Genomic DNA, 21,687 nt, shown 5'->3' with positions numbered 1-21,687 from the left:
ACAGTAAGGATAAGTAATTTTTCTTAAAATTTTCCTTTCAGCTTTGTACTCACATATAAGTCATATAGTATACGTATATGAATAGGTATATTGGTTTGCTTTGCAAAAATGTATTTCTTACTGTGAGTTGAGGTCAGAAATGTTGAATGAAGTCCAACCTCTGACTGTGTTCAGAAAGTAGCTGGTTACATTTCTGACTGATGGTCACCCAACCTCTGCTTCAAGACAGCCACCGGTGCAGAGCTCAGCCCTCTACGCGGTTGACTTCGTTGTCAACCATTCTTAATTGCCGTCTAGGGGTCTTCTTTATAATGCACTGCCATTGGTCTCCTTGTAAGGAATTATTGGGTCTCCTATTCTGATATGAAAAACACTGAAGGCATTTTCACCATCTCCATTTGACCATCTTATCTCTCATCTAAAGACACTAGCCTATGTTCACTGTATTCTCTCTGACTCAAGCCAGACAATAACCAGTCCTTTGCACTCTGCCTCAGTGGAGATGGATCTAGAGCACTTCTGCCAAGTGATCAACCTAGAAAGCCATTTTTTCCCAGAATATGAACACTGGACCTTTTCAACAGCAGGTTGTCCAGAGAACTCATATTGAGTTTGTGATCAGTATCCCCTGCTTCCCCATAGATCTTTGTCACACTGGGTTTTCTCCACCATATATCTCTGCCATTTGCTTTCTAAAAAGAAAAACCTGAATGTAAGATTTTACATTTGTCATTTGAGGTGGCTTTGCACTTTTGTTTCTGCATACGAGATCGTCTTGAATTTTTGTTTCGTCGTGAATGTCTTATGAGGCCGTGTTCCAAGCAACTATTTACATTTCCTAAAGCTCTTCTTTTTCAGATAGTTGGTTAGTGTATAGAAACAGAACTGATTTTTGTATTTTTTTGTATCTTGCAACTTTACTGAATTTGTTAATTGTTCTGGGTGAAATGTTTAAGGTTTCCTTTGTATGATACCATGTCATCTGTAAACAGAGACAATTTAGCTTCTTCCTTTCCAATTGGAAGGCTTTTATTTCTTTTTCTTGTGTAACTGCCCTGGTTAGAACTTCTAGTACTAGTTTCATAGAAATGGTCAGGGTGGGCACCTTTGTTCAGCCTGATCTTAGATGAAAATTGTTTAGCTTTTGACGGCTGAGTATGACGTTAGCCGTGGGTTTGTCACGTATGGCCTTTATTGTTGTTGTAGTCACTGAGTCGTGTCTGACTCTTTGTGACCCTATGGACTGTAGCCTACCAGGCTCCTCTGTCCATGGGATTTCCCAGGCAAGAATACTGGAGTAGGTTGCCATGCCTTTCAGGGGATCTTCCCCACCCAGGGATTGAGCCTATATCTCCTGCATTGGCAGACGGATTCTTTACCACTGAGCCACTAGGGAAACCCATGGCCCTTATTATGTTGAGGTAAATTCCTTCTGTACATAACTTGTTGAGAGTTTTTACCATGAAGCATGTAGAATTTTGTCAAATGCTTTCTCTGCATTTATTGAGACGGTCATCTGTTTTTCTCCTTCGTTCTGTTAACGTGGTGTGTTAGTTCAGTTCAGTTGCTCAGTCGTGTCCGACTCTTTGTGACCCCATGAACTGCAGCACATCAGGCCTCCCTGTCCATCACCAACTCCCAGAGTTTACCCAAACTCATGTCCATTGAGTCGGTGATGCCATCCAACCATCTCATCCTCTGCTGTCCCCGTCTCCTCCTGCCTTCAATCTTTCCCAACATCAGGGTCTTTTCTAATGAGTCAGCTCTTCGCATCAGGTGGCCAAAATATTGGAGTTTCAGCTTTAACATCAGTCCTTCCAATGAACACCCAGGACTGATTTCCTTTAGGATGGACTGGTTGGATCTCCTTGCAGTCCAAGGGACTCTCAAGAGTCTTCTCCAACACCACAGTTCAAAAACATCAATTCTTCTGCACTCAGCTTTCTTTATAGTCCAACTCTCACCATCCATACATGACTACTGGAAAAATCATAGCCTTGACTAGACAGACCTTTTGTTGACAAAGTAATGTCTCCGCTTTTTAATATGTGGTGTATCAGACTTCCTGATTTGCTTACAATGAACCACTCTTTCATCCCAGGGATAAATTCACCTCGATCATGTAAGATCCTTTTAATGTGCTATCAAATTTGGTTTGCTGCTATTTTTTTTTCTATTTCTGTGAAAATGGCATTGGAATTTTAATAGGGATTGCGTTGAATGTGTCCCACTCCAGTATTCTTGCCTGGAGAATCCTGTGGACAGAGGAGGCTGGTGGGCTGCTGTCCATAGGGTCGCACAGAGTCAGACCTGACTGAAGCAACTTAGCTTGCATGCATGCATTGGAGAAGGAAATGGCAATCCACTCCAGTATTCTTGCCTGGAGAATCCCAGGGACAGAGGAGCCTGGTGGGGTGCCATCTATGGGGTCGCGCAGAGTCGGACACGACTGAAGCGACTTAGCAGCAGCAGCAGCAGCATTGAATGTGTAGATTACTTTTGATAATATAGACATTTTAACCATACTTATAAGGTATCATCTACAATTTCTACTTACATTATTTTCAAGTTAAAATTTTAGAGTCACTTCCAAAGTTACCTGATTGCAGATTCTTCTGGAATTTTATAATCTTTTCACTGTTTTACAGTTGTCTTGCTTTCACTGAGTTCAAAGGCAGTTGTATTTTAGTGACTCAGCTTTACCAAGTCTTTCAAAAGCATTAACGTAGCTATTACCTATATTTTTTACTCACATTCACTAGTTTATATAATGTTGCATTAAGCAACATAATTACAATAACAAACACAAAAGTCATAAATAAATTTGGGAATAAACGCAGTGGGTAGCTAGATTAATGGGAGCAAGTGAGGATCATTGGGTAGCCTGACAGATTGGTAGACTGATAAGGAAAGCTTTGACTATGTGAGATATGCAGAGAGGTGCCATATGTTCACTTACCTACTTACTTACGGCTAATGTTTTTATATATTGTACCCATCTTTCATATAGATTAATTGATCACTCATACTAGGGACCCATATTATTTATTGTCCTTGAATATCCCACAGTGTATTTTCATGTAGCTGGTGCTAATTTTATCCACACCATACATAGAACTATTACTGCACCCAGAGATGTTCTATTCCTTTTCAGTTACCAGAACCCAAATATATTTGAAATCTAGCTTAAATTCTTCCTAGTCTTGTATTGTTTCCCCAGGATGTCAGTTCACATTGACCCATTCAAAAATACAGCTCTCAAAATAGGTGACTTTGTGCTGGCTTCCTGCTGGTCCTTAAATGTATTATCTGCCAATTAGATTAGAAACTCTGAAAATGGAACTGTGTTTATAGTTCCTTAGAGCCTCCCAGAATATAGCTTCCTTGATGGATGCATGGCTGATAATCATTAATCACTTGCCAAGTGAGTAGCCCAAGGCAGCCACCCACTGGGTTTGATGATCCCAAGAAAAGTGATTGCCCACTAAGGGTGAACTTGGCAATAGTCAAGGTGGTCAAAATGCCAAAGAAAGGAAATAAAACAGAAATATATACCACCCTGTGGTTTTATGACCTTGGATAAATTATTTTCCATCAGTATCCACATGGGTAGAATGAGAGACTGGACTAGACAGTGGCTTCTAAAATTTTGGGGATCATGATTATACTTGAGAATCTGATAAGAGACTGAGGACCCTTTACTTAGGAAAATGAAATGATGTTCACACATAGAATCTTGCATGTAATCTTTGAGAACCCTTAAGCACTGGGACCAAGCAGTCTCTAAGATTCCTGATAACCAGGCTGATGCTAGCAGAGCCAATGGCGATGCTTCTTCCTACCCAAACAGCGAGTGAGTCTCGATTACTTGAATCAGCTAACTGGGTTTTGAATAGTCGCTGCTGACAGACTTGTATCTGTTCCCTTTGACTTCTGCTGCCCAACCACCTTCCAAAGTTGTCCTACTGGTCTCCTGAGATATAGGATGCACAACCCAACCCTTCCCACTCTTTGGGCAAGTGTCTAAGTGCCTGCTTTGCTCATGGCCAACCATCTTTACCTGGGATGGCAGCACTTGTCTTAGTCTACATCTTCCCCTCTAGCCTTTTCCCGATTGGGGAAATTGGCAGGCTATCGTTGCTATAGTGATTCAACTGGCAGCTTTGTAGTTAGAATACAATGATTTTACTTAGTGGAAAAAAGATAAAGCTATTATTTGAGGATGCACTAAGACAATACTTTAACCTGATTCTCTCTCTCTCAGCCTCACCTTTGCACTTTTGTTTGCCTAGAGACTCTACAAACATTTAAATGCAAAACTCGTGACAAAGTCAGAGGCAAAATGTTTTGAACTGCTGTTCAATCTACGTGAGCTTTGCTCTCAGTGTATACAATGAGATGAAATGTTAATAATGTCAATCTCTTATTCACTGAAAATATGACTTTCTTTCTTGCATTAAATGAACAAATACAAAATAGTCTCTTGCTGGGGGAGCTGGGAAACTGTTGAACAATGAAGATTGTTGCAGATATTTGCAGGTAGCCCTGGGTGGACAATGACACATTTTGAGCGCAGCTGCAGGTCCTTTCCTCTGTAAATGTCACAAAGGAAGCTTAGCAAAAGATAACAGGAGAGTTTTATCTAAAGATCACATCTTTCCTGACTTTACTGTTGGGCATCCCCTATGACTTTCCTCTGCGAAGTGATTTTGTTTTAATTAGAGTTTGGAAATGTGTTTCCTTCCAGTCACTAAGGTTTTCTCTTCAATGGCAGAGTTTGTTTATGTGAGAAGTCCATCTTTAGGGAAAGGAAAGTCCAAAGAGAAATGAGCCCTACTTCCTCCAGTGGCCATCCCCGTGACCTCTGCTTCTCCAAACATGTGAATTCTTGTGAGATATGAGTCCCATAAACTCCTCATCAGCACAGTTAGCCCATGGAATCAACTTTTACCAGGCTTTAGGACTCCTCTCTCTTTAGGACTGTCTCTCATCAATTCTTGCTAATGAAAAAGCAAGGAGAGCGCATGTTAGAGAAATCCATGCACCGTCCACGCATCTCCTTTCAGCAAAATGAGTGTTTATTTGCTTGCATATTAAGTTGTTCGTAAAGGACAGATGTCAATCTTTTTGCTTCCTGCCGTCCTGTAAATGGGACTTTCCAAGTGGTGCAGTGGTAAAGAATCTGCTTGCCAATGCAGGAGACACAGGAGATGAGTATTCCGATGCGGGTTCGATCCCAGGGTTGGGAAGATCCCCTCGAGAAGGAAATGGCAACCCACTCCAGCATTCTTGCCTGAAAAGTCCCATGGACATAGGAGCCTGGTGGGCTACAGTCCATGGGGTCGCAAAGAGTGGGACACAGCTGAGCATGACCATGCACACGTGCGTGCACGCACACACACATTCCTCTAGATATCTGTGAGCAGAAGTGTTTAATGATTGAAGAGCTGAGAAGTTGGTCAGGGAGCAAACTAAGATGGAGACCAACCCCTGCAACAACTATCACCTCATTTTTCATTCAACATCAAAGATCTTAGTCTAATCTTCTCCCATCAACCCAAGTAGGCCTCACGTTTTTCAGCTGTGTGACCTCAGGCAAGTTACTTACCCATTCTGTGCCTTAATTTCCTCTTCAAAGAAAGTGGAGGTGTTTAATTTTAACACCTACTTCATAGGATACTTTTGAGAAGTAAATGAGTTAAACTATTAGAAAAATACTTGATACTTCACAAGAACATGATAAATGATAGTTATTTTTAGTTATTAATAAAAATCCTCTATTCCAGTTAGGCCATTTGCACTGTCCCTCAACCATGTGCAAATATTCCCAAATTTTATTTTGCAGTTCTCACCAGCTGAAAAGCTCTCCTTTCGCCCTCCAACTAGGAAGTCCATATAGAACAGCACTGTCCGTTAGAAAGTGCAAGCCTATATGGAATTTTAAGTTTTTTAATATGGTCATTTAAAAAGTAATAAGAAACAAAGGAAATTAATTTCAATAATGTATTTTTTAACCCACTGAATCTAAAATATTATCATTTCAACACATTATCTATATAAATATTAATGAAATATTTTACACTTAAAAAAATCCATTGTCCATTTCACACTCATAGCATTTCCCAATTCAGATGAGCTACATTTCAAGTACTGATTAGCCACCTAGGCAAGTGCTGCTGCATTGAAGTTCACAGGTATATAGAGTAAGCAGGTGGCCCAGGGTTGCCTGTCAGCTCTGTGAGCTGGGTACATCCCTTACATAATGCTAATCCGTGCTGAGTGTTTACTATGTGATGATGTTACCGAACCACACTTGGGTCCTCTTGTTGGCTCAGTAAAGCCAATCCACTGATACTGGGTTGTGGTGAAGGGAAGTGCAATGTTTGTTTCAGGAGCAAATCAAGGCGTCCAGGGTAGCTAGTGTTTAAAAGTCCTGAAGACTATCAGGAAAAGGTTTTTAAACATGTGTGGGAACGGGTGACCAGCTCCTGGGCATTCTTCTGATTGGTTGGTGGTGAGGTAATCAGGAGTCAATATTATCAACCTTCTGGTTCCAAATGGTCTGGGATCTGTGTGCTTGTGGGCAGCATACAGTTAACATCTTCGTCTGGTGGAGGTTTCAGTTGCTGCAAAGCAGCTCAAAGGACATGGCTCAGGATATTATCTACAGCCCCTGGAGTGAAGTGAAGTGAAAGTTGCTCAGTTACGTCCAGCTCTTTGCAACCCCATGGACTATATGGTCCATGGAATTCTTCAGGCCAGAATACTGGAGTGGATAGCTGTTCCCTTCTCCAGGTGATCTTTTCAACCCAGGAATCAACCCAACTCTCCGACATTGCAGGTGGATTCTTTACCAGCTGAGCCACCAGGGAAGCCCTTGAGAGGGAACTAAAATTCCTTGGCTTTTTTTAAGGGCTTAGCTACTGTTATTTTATCTTGTTTTTTGTTCTTTTTTTCTTTCTTTCTGCATTTTCTCACTTCTCTGATTACATTTATTCTTTGACTAAAATTTTTCTGGGTTTCCCAGGTGTCTCAAGTGGTAAACAATCTGTCTGCCAATGCAGGAGATTTAGGCAGGAGACGCGGGTTCAATCCTCGGGTCAGGGAGATCCCCTGGAGGAGGCAATGGCAACTCACTCCAGTATTCTTGTCTGGAAAATTCCATGGACAGAGGAGCATGGTGGGCTACAGTCCTTGGAGTTACCAAGAACCAGACACAACTTAGCAATTGAACACATACACACAGAGTTTGTCTACAGCCAGAAGGCAGGCTGAGAACATTGGGAACTGGGGGTCTTGTACTGGGAAGGTCCCATAGGGTCCTGCTCGGTTACAATGCCTGGCACTGTTGCTTAGGATAAAGAGCTCATTTCTCCTTTAAGATGGCCCTCTTAAATAGGTACTTTTATCACCCCATTTTACAGATGAGAAACTAGAGACTTAAAGAGGCGAAATAGCAGCTAGTGACCAATAGAGGCAGGATTTGAATGGCTCAGTCTAGCTCCAGAATTTGTTCTCTTAACCCCTGTATGTTGTCCCTTAGGTGGAAGCTCTGAGTCAAGGTCTGCACTCTCTATAGGGTTCTCAGAAGGACATGTGAACGTTCAGCAAGTTGGCACAGTTGTGCAATTTTGTGAAGAGTAAGAATGGCTGTGAACAGAGTCTTCTTGGGTTTTCCCATGGCAGTTTACACAACTAGTTGCCCTAAAAATTTATATTTGTTTATTTTGCGAACAGATTGTGAATAGATAGAATCTGTGCTCTCCTGACCCCTGGGAACAGGGATTGTCAGGGGAAGGCTTATTTATGAGACATCTGGCAGGCAGAGTCCTTGAAAATGAACTCCTATATGGGAATCTTTTCACCACAGTCAAGGCCATTCAAGGAGAAGCCAGTGATCTTGAAACAGCACTGAACACTGGCCCTAAAAATGATCTGCTTGCAGCAAGGACCTGCAAATTTTTACCTGTGATGTCAAATCAAGATGACTTTTTGGTAGGAAATGTTTACTTATTTTTATAAGTCTTACTTCCAGTGTTCAAACGCTGTTAGTTTGCATAGCCAGCAAGCTTGCATTTTTTCTGCTATTCCTAAACTACTGTTTTTCATTCTGCTTTTCTTTTTTTTTTTAATCAATAAAGGCCAGATTTCGACAAGAGTTGGACCTCAATCCGAGAACAGATCCAGATGGATTCCATGGTCATCAAGGGCCTCGATCCTGATACCAACTACCAGTTTGCTGTGAGGGCCGTGAATCCGCATGGTTCCAGCCCTCGAAGTCAACCCAGCAGCACCATCCGAACTGCCCGTGAGTACTGCAGCCCCTCTGAAGGACAGACAGACAGACATAGCTGCCTTGCTGGGCTTGCCTCGTGAGGACCCGATTGACCGAGGTTTCTTAGCTCCCCACAGCTGGCTGCCTGCGTTGGGGCTGTCCTCTCAGCCTTTCATTCTGCGGTTTTCTCACCCCTTTGGAAGTGCAAGGCACTCAACAGGGCCAGGCTGCTTCTATGTACAGGAGGTCAGCAGAAGGTTTATTTTTGCATTATCCTTAGGGAGTTTGAGGTCGGTTTTCTTTCATGAGCACAAAATAGACTACATACCAAGACGATGTGCAGCCTCCCCAGCCCCATTCCTTTTCATCTTGTAAAAAGATGGGTTTAGCTTTGAATCATAGGAGAAAAAATACTGATCCCAGACCCATCAGGGTTGGTCTTCACCAGGAAATCAAAGATGCCCAGGTAAAATCGGTCACTCTGAAGGATGGTCAGGGAAGATTCAAGCTGGCTAGCAGGCTGATGTGGAGCTGGGGGTCCCCGCAATGGCATGGGCTCCTGAATATCCTAGACCTCTCTGGGGGGCTGGGGAAGGCTTGGGCCAGTCCATCACATCATCTGGGGGGTCTGTGAAAAGTCAGAGTCTGATTATGGTCTGGGGTTTAAGAAGCTCCCACGTGATTCAAGAACTACATTTTGATTGCTTAGTCCACCGTGCCAGTCTGGCTTGGAAACCTTTGTCGTTTGGAAGTGGGAGATACTTGTACCCAATGTCTTGGGGAGATCTGAGAACTATTGCACTTCTTTTGTCTGAAGACATTTCTTCAATTTTGCCAGTTTAAGTTCTTCCAGGTTTTTGTGTCTAAAGAGCCCTATTGCCATCCCTGGGTCCTCTTTACCCAAGAATGGTGCTCTCCGAAAAGAAGCTGACTTAACACTTTCAGAGGCTTGCCCCTGGCCAGCACAGAGCCCTGTGTTTATTGATTAGTTCATCTGAATAAACTCCTCCTGTCTCCCCACACAACACTCCACTAACTGACTTCCTTGCCCACATGCTATTTCCAGGGGTGGCGATTCACCAAGTTCCCTAAGCCCCTGGAATTCTGGCTCTTCTACAAACAGCTCTTACCTTAATCTTGAACGTGAGGGCTCTTTAAAATTGAATTGTTGGGGGATATGGTGGGGCCACACCACACACACACACACACACCCTACATACACTATGACAGCAGTTACCCAGCAATTGTTCCCCTGCTCTTGTTTAGAATTTGGAAGCTAAAACCCCCCAGTTAGGTGGTGAGGATGGAACTCCTTCTCTCTAGAAGAAATGTTAACAGTTTTATTTCAAATTGAAGCAGGGCCACCTTCCACTCTTGCTGGATGAGATCTACGCTGTAATCTTTGGTTAAACTTGGTGACGCATGGCCAAAAATTGGGACCACAGTAGCTGAGTCAAGCCTCAGGGCCTGCCTGTGCTTTACACTGAGCAGGCACTGTGCTGTGTGAGCAGGCACTCTGTGCTGTGTGCCCATCCACCCCTCCCCAGCGTCCAACTCCTCTGCTTCCATTTTGTGAGCTGCCCCGTGCTCACTTCCTTCCTCATACCCCTAGTATCTCCTTCTCCACAGAGACAAGAAAGTAGAAGGGTGAGCTAGAACAACTGGAGTCAGGGGAGGGGGCAGGAGCAGGGCATCTCTTGAACTTTTTTTTAAAACTGAAACACTAGACTGGTCTTGGAGTTTCTGGTAAGTATTTCCCCATTGGTGGATACCAGCTTTGTGAATTAGGTGGGATAAGGTATGTGAAAGTGCTTTACAGAAGTATAACATTTTGCAACAATCAGTCTCCTGTGTGCAGTAAAATTTGATCATTTAAAGGAATTGTGTGCAGGGAATGTGGCTGGTTCAGTGAAAACTCAACTGTGAAATATTCTTAAATCCAATTTAACTGTTTTTACATAAATATGGTTACTCAAATCAGAATAACAAAAATGGAATTTATTAAGTGGCCTGTCTCATGATATGTAAGAACGTGCTGTACTTGGTATTTCAGTTGTGATATTTTTGTCGTGATCACTTTTAATGTTTTAGAAAACCCTGTATTCTGGCACATTCATACTTCTTATTCTGCTGTTTGTCTGGACTATTATTTTACCTCCAAATCCACTATTCCATATATAAAAATGCCTAATTACCAAGTAGCCCTTATTGGAATTACAATAAATTCCAATTATCAGAGGTACCACTGGGAAAGCCTCCTAAGAGCTGACGCCATCTGGAGCACTTACCTAGGAAACCCCATTTTAATCCTTGCAAAAATCCTGTGCTTGAAGAATAGCATCTCTTTTTGTAGATTTTCAAAAATGGAGTCTTTGAAAGATTATGTATTTAGCCAAGAATAATAATTGCAAAGGCAGGATTTGAACTTGGGTTTCGCTGACTGCTAAAGCCACTTCCCTGTGTGAGATTCAAACTAAACAAGGCTCTTATTCTTCTAGTGCAGAGTAGCATAAGAAAGGTAAGGTCAGCAATTCAATAAAATACAGGGACAGTCTTTGTAGAATCTGTGGACCAGGAGGTTCTGACAGTGCAGAACAAACCTCTAAGGATTTTTTTTTTCAAAACCTGTAAGATATATTGTACATACCAAAAGGTGAGTAAAACATTCATACAGGTCTGAAATTCTTCTGGTTAAGCATGGGTATAGCCCTGGCAGTTTACAGCTGGCAGCCTTTGTGATTGGTTAGACCCAAGCCAAGAAGCTATTAAACATTTTGAACACCTCTTAAAGGAATCTGTGAGATGAGTATTTCCACATGTTGGGCTTCCCTTTCTCACAGCTCCTGCTTTTCCTCACCTCTAGATCTTTCCTGTATGGACTTTTTCTTGGCTCACGCCCACTTTGCTCCCTGAACAGTGAACCTCAGAATGGACGTTCAAGTTGACTATCAAGGATCAGAAGACCCCATGGGAACCCTTAGATCCCCACCCCTCTACACCACCTCTACACCTCAGCCCAACCATTGTTGGGTTCCTCTGTGATCTTTTTTATGCCTGCATCCACCACCTTTCCTAAAAAAAATATAACACATCACCCCTATTAACTTGCAAAATGTTGACTTTCTCTGGACCTATTAGTGCAGGACCCTGTTAGCAGCTTAGTTGCTTAGCTGGGGTCAGTTGGCAGATCTCGGGTGCTCTGAACCTGTAGCTCAGAGCCAGGACCAGTGTTTTCCTTCACTGGTGCTCAGCCTGCATGAGGAAGGTGGAGGGTTTCGATGGCTTCACCAGGGAATTGTGATGTGTGTTCAGCATCCACCCCTTAGCTCCACAACCTTCCAAGTAGAACAGGAAGGAAAAATCCAGGTGTTTAATTGCCGATTCTCTACTGAGAACTAGATCATTTCAGGCCTTGAATGATAACAGATGCCACCCATATTGAGTCCATGCTCTCAGCAGAGATTTTTCCACATGTCAGCTCCTAATTCTGTTCCTCTAAGGAAATACAGAGAAGATGAAGATCACCATTCCTCACACTTTACCCCAGCCTATGATACCTGTTTTCTTCAAGAAAGAAATACCACTGGCCGTTGCAGTTTGCCTGTTGTTCCATGGCATTCTTTTTCCCTTGGTTGATCTTATAAACGAGCCCATCAGAACAGGGGGCTCATGGAACCTCACGGACACAGGTGCACAAATGTGGCATTGTAATAAGACAAGTATTCACCCTGTCTGGTGGTCACTTATTCTCTGGGATCCAGCTTACCTTGGATTAAGAAGGATGGGACAAGTAATAAAGGGTATGAACTGTAAACAATAGAAATGGCAAAAGTCAGAATTCATGTGTTTTCTTTTTTTTTCCCAATGGCAAATGAAACGAAAAGTCACTCACATGTGTAACCAACTCTAGGATTATACGACCTTCCCTGGGAACGTTCCCTTGGTCCTACCACCCTAAAGCATTTAATTTCTCATATCCTATCCTCATGATATAAGCAGAGAAAGAACCAGTAAGTTTTTGGTGACGTGAAATTGGTATCCTCAGGGCAGTCCCTAGTAAAAGGTGTTCTTCTGTTCCTAGCAAAAGTCATTTTACTTTGTTCTGCCTTGGGTCTTATGCACCTGCTGTTTTCTCTGATTGGAACCATCTCTGCCCAATCTTTCCATGTCCCCATGACCTCCCTCCCTTTCTTCTTTAAGACCAGAGCTCAAAGGTCACTTCCCCAGACAAGCTTCTCTAAACTTCTCACCCTGTTTCCTAAGCCTCATTCCCTGCTTCTCTACAGCCCTTTCACCGCCCAAAACAATGCAATGCCCTGTCTCCTCCTCCAGGATAAGCTCCATATGGAGTTGCAATGACTTATTCAAGGTCATGTTCCCAATACCCTGTACAAAGTAGGTTCTCAATCAACATCGACTGAGTACGTGAATGACTGAATTCCACTTCACAAGCCAAGAGCCTGTGACTACTTTGGAGACTGATAGCTTTCTACTGCTGCCATCTGGGAAATTCAAAAGAAGATGTGAGGAGAAAGTTGGTCTAGAGACCCACCAGGCCAAAAATGCGTTTCCCCGTTGGCAAGGTTCACAGGGAAAGTCAAGCTCCTGGATTTGCAGTGAGACACAAGTAAGAACAAAGTAGAGTGAGTGAGTGAGGGAAGAAGGAAGAAAGGAGAAGAGGGAAGGAGGAAGAAGGGAAGGAGGAAGGAAGGCAAGGAGGAGAAGAAGGGAGAAAGCAAATCTGGGGAGTTTAAGTTCAAGGCAATGACTCAGATCAAGTCCTTACTTCACTCCTGTGTTCTTTCTTAATCATTAGAATAAGCTTTAGCATTTCTATGCTAGATTAGAGTACATTTTCCTTTTGGTGCTCACATGTGTAATTGTGGTCTCAGATCCTCAGAGACTGTGTAGGGAGGTATGATGGTGTTTGATCTTTGCCATACTCTTCTCCCCACAATCCATGTTCTTCCAGTTTCAGAAACTTCCTCTTCTGCTGAACCAAAACAATCTAGCCTGGCCCCAATCAACTTTCTACAGTACTGTCAACCTGATTCCATGGTGTTCCTTGCCTCCCCACCAACCCATCTCACTTGTCCTGTCGCACTGACCTACTTACTCAGACATTGCTCTCCGCTCAGTTGTTGCCGGGTGTGCATCTGTTTGGGGGGGGGGGTGCTTTCCTGATAGCTCAGTTGGTAAAGAATGCGCCTGCAATGCAGGAGACCCCGGTTGAATTCCTGGGTCAGGAAGATCCGCTGGAGAAGGGATAGGCTACCCACTCCAGTACTCTTGGGCTTCCACTGTGGCTCAGCTGGTAAAGAATCCACCTGCAACTGCTGGACACCTGGGTTTGATCCCTGGGTTGAGAACATCCCCTGGGGAAGTTTATGCCTTTTTGTCATGCAAGTGTCTTCTGGCTTTTGCCTAGTTTTGCTCTGAGATTAGAACCTTTGTAATTGCCTGACTCTCTTTCCAGAGACCAGCTCGGCATGCTGGGGCTCCTAGGTACATGTTCTCATATATGTAGCGACAAACAGATGTCCATTATCCCCAGTCACTAGAAGAGCTTGTGTTTGGTGGCAGTGCCCTGCATTGACCATAATCATGAGTAGCAAGGAAGCCAGTAGAGGCAGAGGCCGTGGCACCCCTAGGGGTGGGAGGAACATTCAGGGAGGGACTGGAGGTGTCTTTTTCCACAATTCCCATGACTTATCATCCATCACCCTCTTGCAGCTTTCATACAACCTCCGGTCAGTGTCTGTGAAAAGTTCTCACCAAGCTTTGAAAGCTTCTCACTGCCCACAAACACTGTACCCTTGCACAGAGCAGAGTCTGGCAGCCGTGGCTGTGTCTGAGGCCCAGGGAGCTGTCCTTTCATTACCTCATTGTGAGACCTTCTTGGAAAGTCATTTAATCTCCCTGGGCCTCAGTGTCCATATCTCTAAAAATGGGTACAGTAATGTCTGAGGCAGGTAATATTTTCTACTTCTCAAGATTATTTTGAGGAAATACATGTGAAACAGACATTATGACATCTGCCCACTTTTTTCAAAATGAAGGTGAGGTTGATACTCATTTCCTCCACGCATAGTTACTGAAGGATGGTGTGACCGACCCAGGTGACCACCAGCTGGTGTGTCGCATTTTCTTTATGACTCTATGCCCTGAGCTGTTCTCCTAGGACTTGAAGTCATTGGATCTTCAAACTTTTCTTCTGCAGCTTCTTCACTGTCGGCTTTGTTCTAGGTTAGATTTTGGCTTAAGGAAATGTCATGGCTGGTATGATCTCTCTAGGAATCAGCCTTACTGCCAATATGAAGTAAGTTTTAGTGGTCTGGTGAGGTCAAACCAGCAAGATTTACCAAAATGTGACACAAAGTAAGCAAATTCTATTGAAAAAATTGTGCCAATAGACTTGCTCGACATAGGGTTGCCACAAACCTTCAATTTGTAAAAAACACAGTATCTGTGGAGTACAATAAAGTGAGGTGTGCCTGTAGACTGTATATTTGGTCAAGTGGAACATTTTCAAGGATATGAAAGTTGCCTTAAGTTTGGAGTTGCTGATGTAGAAACCCTGGCAGAACTGGCTTCATCATGGGCCTAGAAATTTATTTCAACAATCATGTGTTTTGGAAAAACAGGTGGCTGTCCAGATTTGGCCTGTGGGATGTAGTTTGCTGATCTCTATATTACAATGCTGGGATTTTTTTCCCCAAAATTTTAGGAGATTCTCCAGGAAGTTTAAGAAATCCTCTATTTTGTAGCAATTTTGTCAAAATTGCAATTGATTAATTAGTGCATACTAAGGCAGTTGTCCCCTTGATAGAAATTCCTGTGACTTAATTTTCACATGAATGTTCTGAGATAAAGAAGAGACCTGCAGAGCCTATAACCTAACTGTGTTTAGACAGGTTTGCACTGCTGTGAACAGAGAGGGTAGGGGGAGAGGGAGAGAAAAAAGAGGCTTTGCTTGGCATTACTCCAGGATCTTGGGACAGGCCTATAAATTGGTGAGCTTCACTGATTTGTAAATCTTCAGAATGTAAGGTGAAAAAATGAACAGGAAGAGGAAGAAATCGTTTGCTTCCCTCCTTGCCTAGACAGATCTGCGTGTTAAATGTGCAGTTTGTGCATGAACATAATTTCAGGTGTGATTTTACACTTAGGTGCCTTTGAGGTAATCGCTCCATTGATCTGCTAATGCCGCAATGCCTGTAAAGCTGAGCAACACTCATTTGTGCAACTTTATTGGTTCTAGAAGGAATGATTCACTTTGCTGCTTAAATACCTGCTACCTATTAATTGCTCTTCCGAGGCCTTTCTACATCCTACATTACCATCCATTTACTTATAATCGGCACACCGATGTTTTACCCCCTCCGGCTAGAGCTGGAAGAAAGACTAAAACAAATGATAAGAAAACATACTTTTCCAAAGAAATGGCACTATGGTGCTCTAGTTTCAGCTGTAGCATCTCTTCGATCAGTCAGCTAGTGTGTCTCAACCACACGGTGAACAACCATATACTACTTATTCCACTCTGGCTCAGTGGATTTTGAAACATTAATATGTTGACATGAGTAATACAAAGATGTTCTTACTATTTTTCCTTTTGTTTCCTCCTATTTCCTTGTTATTCATTTTGTTCTCTTTATACTCATCATTTCATGGTTCACCTTTTCTGCTCTTGGGAGCAGAAGAGATGAAACTTGCTCTTACACAATTCTTCATAGGGATTGTTTCTTAATATTTAGACCTCTGAATCACTTAGATGCTTTGATGAGCGAGGAGAGCTGCAATCATGGTTAGGCACAGAGAAGGGAATGGAAGAAATCAGCTCGACCCAGTGACAGATGTGTGGGAGGGACACAGTTCCCACTGGCTGAGTCTGATGGAGCTTGTCTGATTCTGCCACCAAACAGGAAACAGATATGTGCAAATTAGAAGGAACCTAGGGAGAAGGATGACTTTTATAATGATCTCAGGTGTCTCCCGCCTCCCAGCAGGAAACAGAGGCTGTGCATGCTCCGTTGCTAAGGCGTGTCCGACTCTTTGCTTCTCCGTGGACTGTAGCCCACCAGGCTCTTCTGTCTGTGGGATTATCCACACAAGAATTCTGAAGTGGGTTGCTATTTCGTCCTCCAGGAGATCTTCCCGACCCAGGGATCGAATCTGCATCTCTTATAGCTCCTGCATTGGCAGGCAGATTCTTTACCACTGAGCCACCTGGGAAGCCCAACAGAGGCTATGTAATTGGGTAATTTGAAGTGAGCTTAGTGAAGGGACTGTTTGCAAAAGTTTGAGTAGATGCAAGGAAACCAAGAGGGGGCAATTACCAGCTTCTAGAGATAGACAGGGAGGGCAAATGTTGTGACTTTCACACATGTGTCACATACAGCCTCCTAGGGAGGAAGTTGGAGAACGAAATCTCTGACTCTTTTCCTCTCTCCTTCACTCCCCTGCTAGTGTCTCTGGATAGGCAGATACAGCAAGAAGTCAGACAGGTCTGCCTCCGAGGACCCAGAGCAGAGGTAGGTTAGAGGGGGGACGCTTTCACAAGAAGTAATAGTATCATCTCATATAATAAGAGAATGGTATCTTTTACATGGATTGCAGAAACATGGATTATTTTTGGTCTTTCACTTAGAGAGCGCAGATCTTATCTCATTCTTCTTTGCCTATGTAGCTTTGTCGACTGAGGAAAAATGCATGTGGGAGTTGTGAGTTAAGTTTCATTTGGGTGCAAAACGAGGACTATAGCCCAGAAGACAATATTTAAAATCGCTCTGAGAAACTGTTCCAAAGAGGTAGGGGATGTGTGATTTTGGGGAAGGGGGAGTACATGCAATCAAGCACACATTTTTTTTTTTATTTGCAGAAGGTTGCTGCTAGTCACAAGGAGTAAATGCTACCATGAAAGATTTTAGTGCTTTTGCAGATACGAAAAGATACAAGAACTAGGCTCATAGAATCTGAAATTATCTATCTGAAGACCTGGTCTGCCATTTTTCCCAGAGCACAGGGTGGTCATTCCTGATTTCCACCCTGAACTCTCTTCGAGTGATGATGGAGGTCAGCAGAGGCCATGATTCATAATTTAACACTTTAGAGGTAGATGGCCAGTGCTGATTTGTATTTATTTCCTTAAATACAGGAGATAATGAGGTCTCACAGCCAGTATTCATTTACTGAGGGTTTGTAAACTCATAGAGCTGGAAAGCACCTTCTCCACATTCAGCACCTGAGGGAACTGAAGCCCAGAGCCCTGCCAGGGTCACTTGGTGACAGATCCTGAGCAAGATCCCAGGTCGGTGACTGCCTTGTTTTCAGCTTCATTCTTAATGTCCACGGGATTCCTGTTTTCTAAAGAATATCGGCTTCTCAAGTTATTTTATGATATATCCACTTACTCTTTCAAACAAATATTTCATGCCCACTATGTGCCAGGCACCATTTCAGATGCTGGGGATTCAGCAGTGAACAAAATCAACAAAAAGGAATCCCTATGCTCACGGACCTTACATTATAGTCGGGGCAGGCAGAAGGTGAAGAGATAACATTAAAAATGTAGATAGCATGTCATGGTGAAAGAGCTGCGGAGAAAAATGAAACAGGGGAGCCTATGTACAGTCAGAATAAGCCTCCTGAGAAGGTGACATTTGAGTAAGAAAGACTAGGTGAACTGTCTGGATAGATCAATGTGTATCCATTGATCTATCTATTGTCTATCCATCCACGTGGAGGGAGAGCTCCAAGGTAAATGCTAAAGCCCTGATGCAGGATCATCATGGGGTGTTCATGGAAGGGCAGGGGTGCCAGTGTGGCTGCGTTAGGGGGTTGTGAGGGTGAAGAGTAGAAGGAGATGAGGACAGAGAGAAAGGGAAGTCTCAGGTGGTGGAGGCTGATTAGGACCTTAGTGGGGGCCATTGGACTTTGAGTTTTCTTTCTGGGAGAAAGACTGGGAGACTGGGAAGACTGAGAGAGCTGGAGGGCAGGATGGACTTGACCAGAGGGGCAGAAAGACCTTACTTAAGTTTCAACAAAATCGCTCTCATATACAAGAAAGAAGGACTGTAGATGGGCAAGGATAAGAGCAGCGGGATCATTAAGGAGACCATTGCAGTAATCCCAAAGCAAAATAGTTTTTATATTGTCTCTAAATAGTAAAAGTAATCCATACTTATGATTAGAAAAAAATATGAGCAATATATGAAAAAGTGAAAAATCAAGATGAAAATGGTCTCTAATCTTAGCATCCAGACATAACCATTATTAACATTTTGGTCCATAATCATCCAGAATTTTTAAAAACCCAACATGAGACCACAGTGCATATACTGTGTAACAAAAAATTATTCTGTTACACAGAAAGTACTGTGCAACAAAATACCGTGAAAGGGTTAGTCGCTCAGTCGTGTCTGACTCTTTGCCACCCCATGGGCTGTACCTACCAGGCTCCTCTGTCCACAGAATTCTCCAGGCAGGAATACTGAAGTGGATTGCCATTCTCTTCTCCAGGGAATCTTCCTGACCCAGGATCGAACCAGGGTCTTCTGCACTGCAGGCAGATTCTTTACCATCTGAGCCACCAGGGAAGCCCCCAATACTGTATACATCTTTAAATATAAATAAGTATAGCTGTACATCATTAATTTTAGTGACCACAGTATATATTACTGTAAAACTCTACCACATTTATTTAATTCCTTATTGATGGACTTTTACATTGCTTCACTAAAATATATAAAACTGGGCCACTTGATGATTCTCTTCCTTATCTTTTGGCTTGTCCAAGTTTGTGTTACCCCTTGGATATCTCTATGAAGGAGGGTAGGTCAGGACTGTTGTTCATCTCTCCTTAAGTTTATCAATGGATAGACCAATGTGTGCAGTCAGTTCATAACATGGAGGGCATTTGAAGTCCAGCTTTCTTCCTGCTATTCTAACCATTATTAATAGATGTTTTGATACATAGTATCCATGGGGCTTCCCTTGTAGCTCAGTTGGTAAAGAAACTGCCAGTAATACAGGAAACCAGGGTTCTGTTCCTGGGTTGGGAAGATCCCCTGGAGAAAGAGATGGCAACCCACTCCAGTATTCTTGCCTGGAGAATCCCAGGGACAGAGGAGTCTGGGGGGCTATTGTCCATGGGGTCGCAAGAGTTGGATACGACTTAGTGACTAAACCACCACCATCCATACTAAAGCATGATGTTCATACACAATTTTGGGACAAAAATCACCTGCTATGAGGATGTAACTATTTTTGAAATTCAGATCTCATACGAGAGGTTTTGGTGATTCCAGCTCCTCCTTCCCACTTGCATGGAGGGTCATTAGTCTTGTCGACTAAATCTAACCATAAATCTAACCATGCTATCTACCATGTTTCCAAATGTAAGTGTATGTCCATTATGGCCCAGTGAAATGTTTTTCCCAACATTAATTTTGATCCCATGGTTGTGGAGGGATTCCAAAAACCCATAGATTCTGAGGATCACCAACATTAGGGAATGACCAACAATTGCTTCTCAGGAGGATGAGTGAAGACTGAGCCCCAGGTGGCAGTAGTTCACAAGTCACCCAGCAGATGGCGATAGTTCACAGACTTTCAGAGCCTGAGAGCCCTCTAGCATCAGCAGTTTGAAGTCTCTTGAGGTGCTTGAGATGAGGACGAAACAGAGAGGTTCCATAAGTTGCTTCAGATGATTGACTTCTTCCATGGTTAACTAGTTCCACTGAAATGAGAGAAGGCAGCTAATTTTAGCTTTTAACTGTAATGGAAAGAAAAGTCTACAAGCAAAAAGTGAAATCTCTTCTGTAATCTGAGACTTTGATAATATTTTGCTGCTGCTGCTGCTAAGTCGCTTCAGTCATGTCCGACTCTGTGTGACCCCATAGACTGCAGCCCACCAGGCTCCCCCGTCCCTGGGATTCTCCAGGCAAGAACACTGGAGTGGGTTGCCATTTCCTTCTCCAATGCATGAAAGTAAAAAGTGAAAAGTGAAAGTGAAGTCGCTCAGTCGTGTCCGACTCCCAGTGACCCCATGGACTGCAGCCTACCAGGCTCCTCCGTCCATGGGATTTTCCAGGCAAGAGTACTGGAGTGGGGTGCCATTGCCTTCTCCATGATAATATCTTACTTATAATCAATGCCAAGCCCTAATGATAAAAAGAACTGATTCAATAAAGTTATCTCTAAAATAAAGTTAAATAAAGGGCTGTGAAATTCAGAGAGAATTAGAACAATGAAAAATGGAAGGGTGCGAGAAGAAAAACTACAAACTGGAAATTAAAGTCGGATTTTTCTTGATTGTTTTCACATCAGACATCACCATTGGTCATTCCCTACATTAATCTGGAGACTGTTTTGGTGATGTTCAAGAAAGTAAAGAATTTAGTTTCTGAGTCTACAGTGACTATGTCTCTTGCTTAAACATTCACTTGGCAATTCATTTTTTAAAAATGTGTATTAAGTTTTAGCAGTAAGTAAGATACTGCCCTCGTGGATCTTATATGTGGGAGAATCAGTCCCTGTAAGGAAGTAGAGAATGAAGTAAATAATTATTCTATTAGCCTACATGAATAATGGGCTTCCCTGTAGCTCAGTCGGTAAGGAATCTGCCTGCAATGCAGGAGACCTGGGTTCGATCTCTGAGTTGGGAAGAGCCACTGGAGAAGGAAGTGGCAACCCATTCCAGTATTCTTGCCTGGAGAATCCCATGGACAGAGGAGACTGGCAGGCTACAGTCCATGGGGTCACAAGAGTCAGACACGATTTAGCAACTAAACCACCACCACCACATGAATAATATATCTTTAATGTTATATAGTACGAGGAAAAGAGAGGGGCTGAGAGGTCATGGAGGGTGCAGGAGCTACTGTTTGCGATAGGCAACCAAGGAAGGCTTCTCTTCAAGAGAGGTTTGAGCAGAGCCCTTCCTTGTGGAAGGAGCAGCAGGTGCAAAGGCCCTGGGGTGAGAGCAGGCTTGGGATGTTCTACAAGCAATAAGGAATACAGTAAGAGAGATGAATGATGGGGAAGTGAGGTCAGAAAGGAGGTCAGTGGCCACGGTCAGATCATGTCCAGTCTTGTTCTGGTGAGGACTTAGGGTTTTATTCTAAGTTAGATGCAAAGATTTTTAAGTGTTTTGAGCAACAGAATGGTTGGTCTGATCTACATTTTAACTGGGATCACTGGCTGTAGTGTGTGGAAATCAGCAGAGAAGATGACTAGAGAGACAGTATATTGCTCGAAGGAGAATATATATGAAAAGAAAAGAGAATCAAACCCAAATCATGGAATTTGGGGACCCACAGGTTGTTTAAGGACCCAGCCAAGCTTCCCTGATTTTCTGATAAGGAACTAACTGTCACCAGATCATACGACTAGTTCTAGGTCACTGCTAG

At 43.0% G+C, this 21,687-nt stretch overlaps 1 protein-coding gene across 1 annotated transcript in view; it reads left to right on the top strand.

Annotated features, from left to right (window-relative positions):
* The window catches only part of EGFLAM (EGF like, fibronectin type III and laminin G domains), a 193,843-nt gene that overhangs the window by 94,299 nt on the left and 77,857 nt on the right, over positions 1–21,687 (top strand). The window contains exon 7 of the mRNA XM_061393685.1: positions 8,142–8,308. Coding sequence (XP_061249669.1) covers positions 8,142–8,308 — 167 coding nt within the window. The remainder of the gene's footprint in view (positions 1–8,141; positions 8,309–21,687) is intronic.

Source organism: Bos javanicus, chromosome 20 (genome assembly GCF_032452875.1).
Source record: "Bos javanicus breed banteng chromosome 20, ARS-OSU_banteng_1.0, whole genome shotgun sequence".
Classification (NCBI taxonomy): domain Eukaryota; kingdom Metazoa; phylum Chordata; class Mammalia; order Artiodactyla; family Bovidae; genus Bos; species Bos javanicus.
Note: the sequence above shows the minus strand (reverse complement) of the source record. Positions and strands in the feature narration are given on the sequence as shown.